The 13,798-nt window shown below is 50.9% G+C and overlaps 9 protein-coding genes across 10 annotated transcripts; 5 read left to right on the top strand and 4 right to left on the bottom strand.

Moving 5' to 3' along the window:
• On the top strand, positions 1 to 565 carry PPTG_04874 (hypothetical protein). Its single transcript, XM_008897210.1, has one exon. It carries the CDS (start codon positions 41 to 43, stop codon positions 512 to 514), a length of 474 nt encoding a protein of 157 aa, XP_008895458.1. The 5' UTR covers positions 1 to 40; the 3' UTR covers positions 515 to 565.
• Positions 515 to 3,922, bottom strand: PPTG_04875. 2 transcript variants are annotated; one of them, XM_008897212.1, is made up of 8 exons: positions 3,095 to 3,922; positions 2,893 to 3,021; positions 2,350 to 2,813; positions 2,155 to 2,262; positions 1,891 to 2,091; positions 1,236 to 1,823; positions 927 to 1,169; positions 515 to 857 (listed from the first exon to the last, which is right to left on the bottom strand). In XM_008897212.1, the coding sequence occupies exons 1-8, from the start codon at positions 3,861 to 3,863 to the stop codon at positions 819 to 821; spliced, it is 2,541 nt and encodes an 846-aa protein (XP_008895460.1). In that variant the 5' UTR covers positions 3,864 to 3,922; the 3' UTR covers positions 515 to 818. The 2 variants fall into 2 exon arrangements, with proteins under 2 accessions (XP_008895460.1, XP_008895459.1); XM_008897211.1 differs by having other exon boundaries at positions 515 to 1,169.
• Positions 3,923 to 3,944: 22 nt separating this feature from the next.
• PPTG_04876 (hypothetical protein) lies at positions 3,945 to 4,648 on the top strand. The gene is made up of 3 exons (XM_008897213.1): positions 3,945 to 4,211; positions 4,291 to 4,362; positions 4,421 to 4,648. The coding sequence occupies exons 1-3, from the start codon at positions 4,019 to 4,021 to the stop codon at positions 4,579 to 4,581; spliced, it is 426 nt and encodes a 141-aa protein (XP_008895461.1). The 5' UTR covers positions 3,945 to 4,018; the 3' UTR covers positions 4,582 to 4,648.
• On the bottom strand, positions 4,541 to 7,538 carry PPTG_04877 (hypothetical protein). The gene has a single exon (XM_008897214.1). The coding sequence runs from the start codon at positions 6,889 to 6,891 to the stop codon at positions 4,690 to 4,692; it is 2,202 nt and encodes a 733-aa protein (XP_008895462.1). The 5' UTR covers positions 6,892 to 7,538; the 3' UTR covers positions 4,541 to 4,689.
• On the top strand, positions 6,988 to 7,635 carry PPTG_21481 (hypothetical protein). The gene has a single exon (XM_008897492.1). It carries the CDS (start codon positions 7,213 to 7,215, stop codon positions 7,585 to 7,587), a length of 375 nt encoding a protein of 124 aa, XP_008895740.1. The 5' UTR covers positions 6,988 to 7,212; the 3' UTR covers positions 7,588 to 7,635.
• On the top strand, positions 7,629 to 8,707 carry PPTG_04879 (hypothetical protein). Its single transcript, XM_008897215.1, has 2 exons — positions 7,629 to 8,038; positions 8,115 to 8,707. Exons 1-2 carry the CDS (start codon positions 7,712 to 7,714, stop codon positions 8,475 to 8,477), a joined length of 690 nt encoding a protein of 229 aa, XP_008895463.1. The 5' UTR covers positions 7,629 to 7,711; the 3' UTR covers positions 8,478 to 8,707.
• On the bottom strand, positions 8,638 to 10,348 carry PPTG_04880 (hypothetical protein). The gene has a single exon (XM_008897216.1). It carries the CDS (start codon positions 10,274 to 10,276, stop codon positions 8,732 to 8,734), a length of 1,545 nt encoding a protein of 514 aa, XP_008895464.1. The 5' UTR covers positions 10,277 to 10,348; the 3' UTR covers positions 8,638 to 8,731.
• A 429-nt stretch (positions 10,349 to 10,777) lies between these two features.
• PPTG_04881 (hypothetical protein) lies at positions 10,778 to 12,008 on the bottom strand. Its single transcript, XM_008897217.1, has one exon. It carries the CDS (start codon positions 11,861 to 11,863, stop codon positions 10,970 to 10,972), a length of 894 nt encoding a protein of 297 aa, XP_008895465.1. The 5' UTR covers positions 11,864 to 12,008; the 3' UTR covers positions 10,778 to 10,969.
• Positions 12,009 to 12,849: 841 nt separating this feature from the next.
• PPTG_04882 (hypothetical protein) lies at positions 12,850 to 13,758 on the top strand (the record flags this gene model as incomplete). The annotated part of the gene is made up of 1 exon (XM_008897218.1): positions 12,850 to 13,758. The coding sequence occupies one exon, from the start codon at positions 12,850 to 12,852 to the stop codon at positions 13,756 to 13,758; it is 909 nt and encodes a 302-aa protein (XP_008895466.1).
• Positions 13,759 to 13,798: the final 40 nt, after the last annotated feature.

Consider the following 13,798-nt stretch of genomic DNA (forward strand, 5'->3'; position numbering starts at 1 on the left):
CGAAGCATTAGATAACGGGGTGCAGATTCCGTGGCGCAACATGGTCAAGAGCTCAACGTTTGCCAATCTCACGTATGATACGCTGCGTCGCGAGGGGAAAGCAGTTCTGCGTCAGCTACGCCAGCAGGGAAAAATAAGCAAATCAGTACAAAGTGAGCCAGCCAAGCGACGGATTGATGAGGTCGAGAAGACAATTACCGAGCCGGGGCCCATTGAAGACCACAAACGCGTTAGTGAACTGGAGGCGCTGGTCGCTCAGAAGGACGAGATCATCGCTGACAAGAACAGGCAAATCAAGTCACTCAAGCAGCAGATTAAGGACCTCAACGCTGTAGCCAGCAAAAACGACGAACAATGTACTAAAGACGACAAGCAACAGAAACAGGTGGATGCTCTCCAGCAATGCATCAGCGAGCTCAGTGCAATTATTGCCAGCAAGGATGTGCTGCTGGCAGAGGCAAGCGCACATTATGATACACTGAAGGAACGCATTCGCGAGCTTATGCCGGAGTAGTCATCGCAATTAAGGAAGTACGTGTATGTGTTTCAATTGAAGTGGTGAAGCATTTATTTTTTTTAGTAATCTAGTCCCAGTGTGGTGCAGTTCTCCCCGTTCTAGTTTGGACCCGCATTTGAGGGTGGAGAGAGCGTGTTATGATGGAAGCACGCGTTCACCTTCCGGAGTACAATATACTCGTATAGGAAGCTTGGGTCGTGATAGCAAGGATAACGTAGGTTGGTATTTCGGGGTAACTTCCTTTTCTTTGTAGAGCACCGGTCTAATGGCAATTGAAGAAGGCAGCAGATCTGTACAGGCTTCATAGATCTCCCAGGATATCAGCTTCGAGGTCATCCAACTGCGATCAATACGATACGAGGTGGTTAGAATACATCGAGCAGCAAGCCACCGTAAAAAAACTATGCACCTCTTCATCGTCCCCTTCTTCATTTTCAGCCTCCCCATTAGTCGGTTCCGATGGAGTCACTCGCATTCGCTTCTCGCCCGGCTTCGCTGCTGTAGGATCTGATTCCAAAGACCGTTTGCTCTCCTTCATCCGTCTTGAAAAAAGTTGGTCCTTGATATTCGTTGACAAGTGTATTCGCTTTTCCTCTTCCTCGTTTTCACGTTCCTCCGCCTCCATGAGGCGCAAAAACGCATCGTCGATATCCTAATAATTAAAGTCTCGTTAGTAACATAAAGTGCAGCAACAATACCATAAGTGAAGCTGAGCTACCTTAGGTGGAGAAGCCGGACGAGCTGGAGTTTTTTTCATCTCTTCAGTCTTTACGGACTTGACGTTAGCACGAGAGGGTTCACGCTTCGTTGCCTTAATTTTTGACAGGAAATCAAATGTGCCTCCAGTAGCCACGACTCCAGTAGCAACAGCACCAATAGCTCCACCAGCACCAGACGGTCTTCGAATTACTCGAGACCTTCTCACCACTTTGGACTTTCGTATAGTTCCCTCTTCGCTAGGAGGGTTACCAGAGTCGTCAATAACTTTCGCAAACGAGACCTGCTTTCCAAGTTTTGCATCCCCCACTTCTCGCTTGACTAGGATACTAGTAACCGTCTTCGCTTCAGCAGCAGGGGCAGTAGGTGAGGGTGGTTGGCTTCCACCAGCACCATCACTCGTGTCTGTCGGCGCTGCTGCTCCAGAAGACACACTAGCATCGTCTGCCTGCTTCTCAGGTTCTTTCTTTGTATGTTTTGCTTTCCACTCGTCAGCAAGGAAATCATGTTCAGGGACTCGAGACCACGATCGAGTGCACTTCAGGATCCAATCGGGGGTTACAATGTGCACTCCAGGTATCTTTTTCGCCTACATTGCAAGAATGTCACGATCCAACCACCTTGTGCTCGGGCATAAATACACCTGAGTCACTTACCTGAACGTGTTTTTGAGTTCCTAATCGCTCTGGGTGAATCACTAAATGCGTCAGTGGAAAGTCCTTTAACGTCATACTGGGGGTAGCACCCAAATCCACCGCAAGACGCCACAGGTAGTGGGATTCATGACTTTGAGGACCGACGATTGGAAATACTCCGCTGAAAACAATACTGCAGCCTTGCAAGATCGCGCGTTTTTGCTAGATAAAACCACCATCGTTAGATACACGCAGCTTTGTACACACGCAAATTTAGTAACCCACCGCGCTCAGAATCGCTTTAACGTCGCGGCCATTGCCAGCCATCTGCTCCTCGGCGGTCATGCCTCGCATTCCTGTTTCATGACCCGCATAGAATTCCTCGTGTACGTGCTAAAAAGTACATGAAATACCCGTTAAAGTAATTTTTGAACCCCAGCATAACAAGCTGAGATGTTCATGGCAGCACTGAAGTCATACCTTGAGAACTGTTGTTGACTGTGCAAGATGTCTGTCCTCACTGGCCTCGGCCTCCGAATCCTCCATGCCAGCTACACCTCGGCCCGACGCGTTGTTAATCTCAGAAGTGCACTTGAAATAGTGATACGGCTCGATTAGGAAGACATTTCCTTCGTTTTCCTTCCACACATCGATCCTATCATCCAGAACAAGAATCATAGAGTCATCACAAGACGGGAAAAGCAGCTTCAGCGACTTGTGAAGCATATCCGGGGTGTCTGTCCGCGCCACGATACGGTTCTTGAAGTACGTTTCGTCCGGATCAATAATCTTGACAATCTGCTCAGCATACAGTCGCGTGCCGTGCGTGTAGATGAATAAATCATACAACGCTGATAACTCCGTCAAAAACTCAGTAAGACCAGGTCGTAACTTCACCACGTGCTGCTGAGCAAGTCCCGGAATGAAAAAGAAGTGGATGTCGTCTGCTAGCACAACGATACACATCCGTTTGATATCAACTACCTGAAATAATTGGACAAAAGACTAGCGATCGACCGGTACCTGTCTGCTTGATTTCGCCCACAACATCGTCCACACGCACAGCATGCAGCAAGGTGTGGTCCAGATCAAGCACCAACGACAGTTTCTTCGCACCAAGCTGCCGCCTAATGTTATCCGAGTCGAATTTTTCTAGCCAACACGACAAAACCAGAGTCAGCTATCACCACAACACGAAACAATACGCATTTTAACATCACCGTACTCGCTTCCTCGACGTTAAGTCGGATCACTTGTCCATGCGAGACCACATTAACGCTCTCCATATCTTCATTCTCTTCGTCGTCATCCACAGCCGCCAAGCACATCAAACACGTGCGGCCGTTGCGAACAGGGTGAATACAATACTCCACGAAGGCAACAGTCCTCATTGCAGTCGCTGCCACCTTCTCTTTATCGCCCATGAGTTCGTCCGACTGCTCTTTGGTCAAAATATACAGCCGTCCCTTGCCTGGGGCCTGCATCGGTCTCTGATTGCCCTCCTCCAGGCGTCCAGCTGTACCGAGTCTCTGTCCCGCATCCACCTCAGCTCCTGCAGCCACAACCCACTCAATCGAGTCCCATAGCGCTGCATCACAGATAACGGCCTTGCGTCGGATGTGGGAGCGATCCTCTTGCTGCTCCTGCTGTTTACTCTCCTCGTCCTTCTTGACGGCTCTTTTCACGCTCCGAACGGCCATTTTCACGTCCCCAGCGACCCCAACTGCGGACTGAACCCCATCCATCTCCTGTTTCTTGATCTTTTCCTCCATTTTCACGCCGTTGACGACGATTTCTGCCTTAACGCGGCCATTCTTCTCTTGCTTCACGTCGCGCGTCTTCTGCTCCTCCGTCTTCACGGCCGCGGCGTCGTCCGACTCCGCCTTTACGCTGTCCTTGTTCTCCTCCTCCTCCACTTTGACCTGCGTGTCGTCTGCGCTCTCCTCCGCTTTGACGCTCGCTGTCTCCTCTTGCTTCACCCCGTTCGACGCCATTGCTCGAGACTGTCAATGCGGATTGGATGTTATAGTGAGAGCGTACTATTTGAGTTTGCAAAATATTTTTTAAGACTCAATATTTGAATCAAGTTAAATGATATGACTCTAATACAGGACCGTGCACGAAGCGACGTGAGTTCCGGTCATTGAAGATGCCACCGGCGCTAGAGGAAAAGGAAGGTGGCGTTGAGGCTACACGTGGGCAGGAATGCGTGGATAAAGTGTGGGACGACCAAGTGGATGGCGCTTGGGCTCCCGGTAAAGCACCAGTGAGTCTGCTCACGACGTTCCTCAAGTACGTCCAAGAGCGAAACAGCGTCGAAGCAGAACGAGCGGCACAAGAAAGTGAGTGAAACTGATTACTGTAATGAGCTGTGGGCTTCCCGATAGAACGACGAAATTACTGACTCACTACGAACTACAGTTCTGAAGGCAGAGCCCAGCAACCGCCTCGTGCGGGATCTACTGGAGGCTATGAAGCAGCACGATGCCATGGGTAGGTTGTGTCATTAGAAGCTTTGGTCAAGAATTGACAATGTGCTACTACTTTGCAGAGGCAGCGGACGCGAAAGAAGGAGAATCAGATGAGAGCGACGGGGAGGACGACGAGGAGAAGGATAGTTCTAATGGTAGTTCTGAAGGCAGCGATGATGACGACACGAACGATAACGATGAACCTGACGAGATCAACGCTGACGCAAAGAACAACGAGTGATTCAAAGAGTTTGCACACTATCCGACCCTATTGATTGTCGCACAACATTTTTTTCGACTTGGTACTATCCTATCCTACAGTTCATGTTTCTCAGGCTTTCGGGTCTGTTCATGCAAAAAGCAAAGCCACAGCTACGGCGGCGATACAGGCAACCAGCGGCCCACACCATTGACCCCACCACACCTGGCTAATCCCGCACAAAAACCTGTGGCTAGAAGCAGAGTCCTGCTTCTCAAACAGGTATGCTTTCTCCGGTTCCTTGGCCTTCTTTTGAACCGCTATTATCGCCGCTTGCAGTCGGTCCTTAATGATCGCCAGTTCTTTTGCGTTTTGAGTGACTGGGAGTGTTTCAATCTCTTCCATCGCACATGTAGCTTTGTCGAGCTTTCCCATCCGAATTTGCACCACACAGAGCCCGACAAGTGACTCATACAAGCAGTCACTATTCGAGTCTGAGGCATCATGCAGAAGCTTTACACTCTCCTCCAGAGCCTCTGCAGCACCAACAAGCTCCCCTCGAGCAGCTCTCCATCGCCCAATCTTCAGTAGCAGTACCACAAGTTGTGCCTTTGACGCAGCTTCAACTTCATCGTAAAGCACGTCAATTGCCTCTTCGAGTAATTTGCGAATCTCCTCATCGGACTCCTCTTCCTCATCTTCGATACAAATATCCACCAACTTGAGCAACGCAGTGTTGCGCAACTGTAGTCGGCACGACGGATCTGCACCACCAGGTATTTCTAGATCGCGGAGCAATGTCGCCAGTAATTCCTTCGCATCTCTTCGGCATGCTGAGCTTTGGTTAATGGTCATGTCAACTTTAACCAGTGCTAGCTTCATGAAACTTGTGGCATCGGAGCTGGACAGCTTTCCAATATTGACACAATCAGTAAGCGCCACAGCGCGCAGCATCTTCGAGCAGTTATCCTCATTTCCAGCTCCTTCGTTCGTTTTTAAGAAGTTGACAAGCACTTCTGCAGCTCGAACATGCCCACAAATCCGCCGTTTTCCGTCAAAATACTCCAGAGTTTGCCAAAGTTGGGATTCCCGACGTTGGCCCTTGAACAGGTCACTTTCACTAGCAGATGCATTCGTTTCTGGGTCCAGTAAATCCAGCCTTGCCAACAAGAGCTTCTCCAGCAAGTCTGTAATGGCTGCATCATTTGCCTCCTTTCCAGGCTCAGCAATAGTTGCATCGAGTGTCTCCATGGCCTTTTCAAATTTGCTGTTCTTGGCGTAGGCTTTACTCAGCCAATATGCGCAATTCAACGCAATGTCCAATTGGTTTAACGCCTTCAATGCCACAGTGTGTCCTTTCTCCAAGTGTTCCTCAGCTTGAGCGTACCTTCCCATGGTATAACAAATGCGTCCACCGTTAAGATACATCATCGCCTCGCGGTCCTTTCGCTCGGGACACGAAGGAAATAATTTAATCTGATCTTCGATTACAGACAACGCTGAGCTGTAGTCCCGCTTGCGTGAATAGCATCCAGCCAGGCTGTCCAAGATATCGTACACCCGTTCATTCTGAGCAGCCGTGGGCTTATCCATACATCGAGTTAGCAACATGGTGCGCTTATAGTGCTCAATTGCTTTAGCGTCGTCCTTCATCTTCATGTAGATGGCCGCCAAATTTCCATGAATCAGTCCCGTAAGGTCCGTCTTCTGCAGTATCTGGCTCTCCTTCAACGCACTCACACACGCTTCCACCGCCGCCTTGTAGTTTCCAGCTTGAAAGAGCTTCATCGACGTAGCAATGAACTGTTTTACCCTCTGTTCCGCCTGCAAAGCTGTTTGCAGTTCCTTGTAGTCGTTCTGAATGGTTTCATCCTCGGGATTTAGCTCTAACGCACGACGAAAGTCCTGTTGTGCCAGCTGAAAAGCCCCCTGCTTCAAATAGGCAAAGCCTCGGAAGTAATACGCTCGTGCGAGCACCACGTTCTCCCTCTGTTGCTCGTCAGACGGAATGTTCTTTACCACTTTGGCCTCTTGGAGCTCGGCGAACACGTTCAGCGTCTCCGTCGCCTCCGTCATGACGCTGCTCCACCGTCTCGCCTTGCTCATTGCCGCTAGGACATTCATGTGGCAGGAGATCACGAGCTCTTTCTGTTGTAGCAGTGTCACCTGCGAGCGCGTAAGATGCATGAGGAGCTCCCGGTACAGTGTCAGCGCCTTGTCGAGCTGGTTGGCCAGCAGCAGCTCGTCCGCCTGCTGCTTCATGCCCAGTGTCATATTCTGCAGACGCGCTTGAGTGTCAACGTCAAGGTCCATGTCTTCCTCGTCGGTCACGTCGCCGCCCTTGCCCGCCATCGTCGCACGCTATTGTTTTTGTGTGATTTGGCAAAGCGACGAAAAGAAAACAATGAAATTATGTGTAATTGGTGTAAATAGTTTGTTCAAGTTTGCCTTCTTTCCTGAGACCGGACTCTTTCGGCAGCTGATCTTTTGCTGGGGATTCCTTCATGTGCTGGTGCTGTTGCCGTGGCCGACGAATATCCAGGCGGTGCGCAGCCTCCTTGATCTTTTGGAAGCCACCAGTGCGGACATTTACGTCTTCGCAGCGTCGTAACACAATCACGGATTTGGAGCGCTCAACTTGAGCCTCAAGGGAGGCGGTTGCGTCTGAAGATAATGTTGCTGCTTCGTCGTGTGGGGCAGCAAAAGCTGAAGTTGAACATTGCATCGTCTTCCGTTTGGTGGTGCTGCTGCTATTGCTACTGTTATTGCTGGAGCCGTCACCTTCGTCGTCCTGGTTTGATCGCTGCCGATGTGGGATTGCAGGAGAGCGAAGCATCACATTCCCTTTGCCCATGGCGATCGTTGCGCGGTGCTGCGGACAGCAAAGCGAGCTCGATCGATCGCCGCTATCCATCGACCGGTCGAACCTCGCCCACCGGAAGGCAACCACAAAAGACAACAAAACTGCGATGTAGCCATGTGACGAGTCTATTTTGGCACTTTCCAATTGGTAATAAATATAGATTTGCCGACCGGTTTAGGTATTGAGACTTCCATACATCATACCCTGTCTATCTCGATCATGACCTTTCAAATAACATATTCGATGCCTCCCAACCAATCGACCAGAAGGGGAGCACAATAACACAGCAGAGCGAGCATCAAGCCAAGCATGCCGGCCTTCCAGCAGCAGACGATCGTGGACTTCGTGACGGCAGAGAATGCCTCGGCCACGCAGCAGCAGCTGCAGGCCGTTCATAATGGGCGTGGCTTCTGCGAGGAGTCCAGTGTGAAGGTCTTGGAGACGTATCTGGCCGAGCAGGTGCAGAACAAGACCGTGGACATTGACGCCAGTCTGGCGCTGCTCAAGCTGTACCAGGTGTACCCGGCCACAATCAGCGCCGAGAACGTGGCCAAGATTCTGGTCAAGGGCGTCATGGCCCTGCCCTCCACATTCTTCACCGGCGCCTCCACGATGGTCCCGGAGAGCATCCGCGAGGTACGACAAAGCAGCCTTGGAGGAAATTATACTTGCATTACAGACTAATAACGAGTTGATGTTGGGGGTGATGTAGGACGCCAACGTGACGGCAGTGCTTCACACGGGTTTCATGCTCCAGTCGTGCCTGTTCGAGGATTTCTGGAAGGAGAGCGTGACTTTCGCCGAGAAGGTGCCAGGCTTCCTGGAGTCGGTGCGCGCCTACATTCTGACAGCTATCAGCCGCAGCCACAGCGCCATCTCCACGGAGGTCTTCAAGGCTAAACTCAACGTGTCTGACAAGGAGGTGGCCGACATCGTTGCAGCCGAGAAGTGGACTGTTGCCGACAACTTGATTCAGATCAACCCCAACGAGGACAACCAGATGCAAGCCAAGAAGGTCCAGGAGAACATTGAGTTCGAGGACGTGCTCAAGGTCATCCACACTCTTTCTAGATAGATTTGTTGTTAATGGTGGTGGACGATTGCGACTGAGTGGACAGAACTAGCAAATAGCGAAGGACCAGGGAAGCAGGACCCAAATCAAGTTGGTGCACACCGTGCTACCATTTTGCATACTCTACTACTGGTCTTCAACGCTGAGGCTCTTTCTTGCTCGTAGCTGGATGCTCGAGTGAATAAGAACAAGAACATTGTGCACAAAAAATGAAAATCTATACACCGGGGAAGTCAACATCGTATTTCTGATCTAATCTAACTGCTGACATCCACACCGACGGTGCCGTTCGATTGAGCAGCCATGAGCGAGTCCATCATACCCACCACACTCAGCACCTGCTTCTGCACGCGTAGTTCCTCGTTGAGCTTCTCGCGAAGCTTTACGAACAAGCTGTCGATAAGCATGGACTGACTGAGCTTCGGTGCGTACAGGTCGCACACAATGGTGCATACGTGGATGAGCAGCGACGCATACTTGGGGTCGGTCACATATTTGATGAGGAAAGCGAGCAGAGGCTCGAGCGATTCCTCGTCGCGTCCTCCCAGCGCACGCTTGAGTCCGACACGCAGGCGCAGCTCCTCCAGCATACTGGCGACAACGACAGGCGAACGTGTGTCCAGAGCCTCGTTCAGAGCCTTCTTGTAGTCGAATTTCCGCAGGGCGCGGTCGTACGGCTGAATACGCTTATGGCGTGTGGTGGCCACCGTGTAGTCTGCAGCTGCCGGCTTGGCGTTTTTGCCACGCAGGAAGTACTTGTAGCTGCCACCACGAATGATAGCCTGACGAGTCTTGATGTCATTCTGTTCTGTGCGCTTCAAGGTGCGTCGACGCACAGCGAGGATACCGTCCACCGTACCAGCGAAAAGGTGCGAGTTTGTTGGAGACATTCCGAAAGTGAGCACGCCGCTCTTGTACTTGAATCCGTGTGCTAGCTCGTACGTCTTCAAGTCGTAAATTTTCAGGTGTCCATCCAGCGATCCTGACATCAGACGCGTGCCCGTACCGTCCAAACCCAAGCTCGTAATTGTCTTCTGATGACTCGAGAAAGGGTGAAGCATCCGTCCGCCGCTAAGAATGTCCCACACCTTAATAGTGTTGCCACCAGCCGAGAGTAGCAGACTGCCACCCGGCATGATCATACACGCCTCGACAGGAGCACCATGGTCCAGGTTCATGGTGCTTTTAGATACTGTCTGGTCCGACGTACGCAGGTCCCAGAGCTTAACTGTGTGATCGTACGAGCCCGTAGCCCAAACATTGTGAGACGACGGGTTGGCAGCTGACGAGCGCACGTAGTCTGAGTGCTCTCCCAGCAAACCCAGCGGCTTGGCAGTAGGCAGGTCCCAGTACCGGGCGGTCTTGTCATCAGAGCACGACAGCACGTGCACATTGTCGGCTGAGAAGCGGGTGCTGCGGATGGCAGCAGTGTGGCCCTTGAAAGAACGCAGAATTGCACGAGTGTTAATGTCCAGCACCTGAACGTAGGGAGCTTCTCCACCTGCCACCAACAGTTTGCCGTCCGAGCGGAACGTGCCGGAGTACACGACGTCGCGGAAACGACTGTAAGTCTTAACGATTTCGTTGGTCGTGGTGCTGTATAGGTGAATGCGCGTGGACGAGGTGATCGCTACTTGGTGCGGCGCAACGGGCGAGACGTCGATGTGCGTGACGGGGCCAACCTGCTGCAGCTCTTGCGGCGCATGAAACTTCTTCCAGTACGAGTTCTCGGCCGTCTCCACCTCGTTCGTGGCCGGGAACTGCTTAAGCACCAGGCGCTTGAACTCGCCGCTGGTCGCCATTGTAACCCCAAGAGGTGTTTGGTTAAGCGGGATCAAGTAGTGTCTTGCTGCGCAACTGTTGCCAGCCAGCCAAGCAAAAAGCCAATACGACGCCACACCAGTCTTACATAACAGTACTTAAATAGTAATACTTTTTACAGTATCAAAAAACATTCGAATATTTATATTACTTTTGTAAATACAATCTAGTATTATTTGTTTTCTGTCCGTTGTTATGGGACATGAGAGATCTGATTGGCTAGGATGGCATTCAGACGAAAAATAATCCATTAAATTTTAATGGGGTTTTTTCGTCTGAATGCCATCCTAGCCAATCATCATGCGTCACGACGAGTTTTTGGAACTATGTTATAAGCCAACCAAGCTTATATTATTACGACCCAAATCGGACTATTTTCAGTTGGTTCCGAATAACCCAAATAAACCTTTGCAGGGATGGCATTCGGACGAAAAAAATACCATCAAAAATTTAATTTTGCTGTACTATTAGTATTGTACTACGTAGTATTGTAGTAGTTGCTTAAGTAGTACTTAGCATGCAAAGTTGAGTATTTTAATACGATAAGTAGTATTAAACAATATCGTGCGTAGTACTACTCATTGGTTCTCATATTCACAGGGCACATGCAGCCGCATTTTCATGTTAGTGTACCGCACCTACTGTACTCGTTGCACACACACAGCTTTCACTGCTCACACCTTCGTAAGACGCTCATCGCTTGAGCCCTTCGAGCGGCGAGCGAAACATGCCAGAGCAACGATGGCAGCAGCAGCGATTGCGACCAATAATCCAGCAATTGCCATTGTGCCACTCCAGTCGATGGCCACATCCAGGAAAATAGTGCGACACTGACCGTACGGCGCACCGTCGTACACTGCACCAGCAGTTCCCGTTGCAAGGAACGAAGCACACCATTGACCTGTTACTGAAGTTCTCGGACACTTGCTTTCAGCCCAGGTGAGTATTCTGTCGTACTTGGTATACTTTGTCGACATGTTGCAGGCGTCGCACACTGTCGAGAGGCCTTCTACAGTGGTATTGAGCTCATTGCAGAGTGACACGATACCCGTTGTGTTGGGTAGAAGACTCACTAGCGAAGTCGAAGCATTCGGGAAAAAGGTCGTGTAGGCCTCCTGCGCTGTAGCGTTGTTGCAGTAGTAATATCCCTCGGCGTAACAGTACACCTCATTAAAGGTCTCCGCCAGCTTAGTCTCCTGATCCTCGGCGGGGAACGTGGATTCTTCCCAGTCTGTCATTTTAGTCTTGAATGTGAATGCCGTGCCAGCCAAGACACCGAATGCCGACATCGCAATGACCATTACAACCGAGTACAGCAGGAGCAGCAAGCGGTTCTGGATGATAGCTCCCACGATGCCCACCAGCGCCAACGTAATAGCCGCGATTCCCAGTAGCTGCACCATTGTAGTAGCCGTGTCCGCAGCAGACTCGTAGTCTGTACCCACGAGAGCATCAGCCCAGCCGCTGCTTTCTAGCGTCGATTTGAAGCGCAGTAGTAAAGCTCCAGCCACTAGGAAGCCAATGTTCACCAGGACCATGAGGCCGCCGGCGGCAGTGAGTTGAGGCATAGTCACGAGAGTATTAGCTGTGAGTAGTCCGAGGCGTTGAGAGCTGTGGTTGTCGCGTCCGAAGCGCCAAAACGGGGAATGATTTCCGTACCGCCCCGTAGAGTTTAACCAGCTTGGCTCAAATCCCAGCTGTATCTTTTGCAGCAATAAGATGGGAAAATCTGGATTCCGGTCAATCAGAGCCGAGTTTGCCGTATTTTAGCGAATCACAGAGAGTGAAGGAACTGCTGTCCTAAAAGAAGTTTTCATTCTGATACTCAAACTTGACATGCATCCCCAACTCGACATGCAAATTCATACACGTTCAAACGCTGAAGCGCAGAAATATGGAGTTCTGCAACTTGCCTAGCAATCTCCGAACAAATCACTCCACGTGGGGTGTCAGTCCAGGCAAACAGACCCCGACGCTGCGATCTCGACGAGGCTGTCAATATGTTGTTGCTGTAGGGCTTGCTCGCTCTATTTGCCCGGCTATCCAGGCTGGATTCCAGCCCCGCCGAGCAATACAAATATTGTCACGGTACTGTAAAATGCGTCGCTCTACGCTGCGGCCATGCAAAGGCGGCAATCGCATTTTCCAATCATGTGTGGCTTTCAACTGGACAGCGGACAGATGCTCGCAATCTTTTGCCACGAAAGGGTGACCGGTAAAGCATTTTTCTGCTCAAACTCAGCATATGAGTCACCGGCTCACCGTCAGCAACACAACAGCGTCGTGGTGAGTCGTCGGCAATGCCTTCGTTCAGCATGGGGTGGTCGTGACACAGCCTCACTCGATAATTTCTGAGGTACAGTACTGTACCATAAGAGGATCACGACCCGACACTTTTCGATCATCGATGTGGTAAACCACCTCTTTTAAAATTAATAGTGTTTTCTATATCGGTTTTGAGAGACCTGGTCTGACTCCCGGTTGTAGACGCCACGCTTGACTGAATTCTCCGAGTTGAAACCGGCCCACGCACCGGAACGCCCAACGGACCGCCATGGGCTGCCTGGACTGCTTGGCGAAGTGCGTGAGCGCGCTGCTGCTGATCACCATCAACGTTTTCCTAGCGCTCGGCGCCGGCTTGGTACTCTATGTGGCCGTATTCGTGCGTCACACGGGCTGGGTGGAAGTCATCCAGGCCTATTGGTCTCCTATTAACGGACTCGCTACGACGCTCATCTGCGTGGCCGGCGTGGTCATGGCCATGGCAGCACTTGGTACTGTAGCCACACTTTGTCGCTGGAGAGCTGGGCTCTGCTATTACATGGTGTTTGTGATACTCGTGCTGCTGCTCTTCGCCCTTGTTGGCGTTTGCTCCTTCCTGCTCTGGGATATGTTTTCTGGCTGGGAGGATGAAGCGTATCCGGCCAGCAGTAGCGAATCAGACATCAAGGGCGATTTTGACCAAGTGTACTGCTACGCCCAGGGCGTGTATATCTGCAACGAAGGCTCAGCTTCCGACGCGCTGACCATGTTCGCACCCGACCTGAATTCGACTATCACCGACTTGTTTAAGAACGTTACGGGCGGTGTCAACACACTCTGCGATGACTACTTGAACGATTATAAAGAGCTCGCAGATGTGTGCGACGGATGTGATAAAGCACGTGAGTTCAACCACTTTTCGTCTGTACTCGAGTGGTCTAGAAACGAGTGTGAACCTGACGCGAAAACTTTGGCGTGGTGTGGGAATTGGTTTCTCGACGGGAATGCAGCAAACACAACAGGGACAACAGATCCTTACACACACTGCCGAGGCGCGTTCCTCGACCTTGTCAGCAATTACTCACTTTACCTGGCAATCGGAAGTGTCATCGTCGTCATCGGCTCAGTGGCAGTCATTATCATGTCGTGCTATCTACGTCGTCGCGACATGTACATGTATGACGTCTATGAGGCGTACTAGCAGATAGAAGAATCAAATGTTGTGCAGAGTTAATAAGCTG

The sequence above is a fragment of the Phytophthora parasitica genome, assembly GCF_000247585.1.
Source record: "Phytophthora parasitica INRA-310 unplaced genomic scaffold supercont2.5, whole genome shotgun sequence".
NCBI lineage: Eukaryota > Oomycota > Peronosporomycetes > Peronosporales > Peronosporaceae > Phytophthora > Phytophthora nicotianae.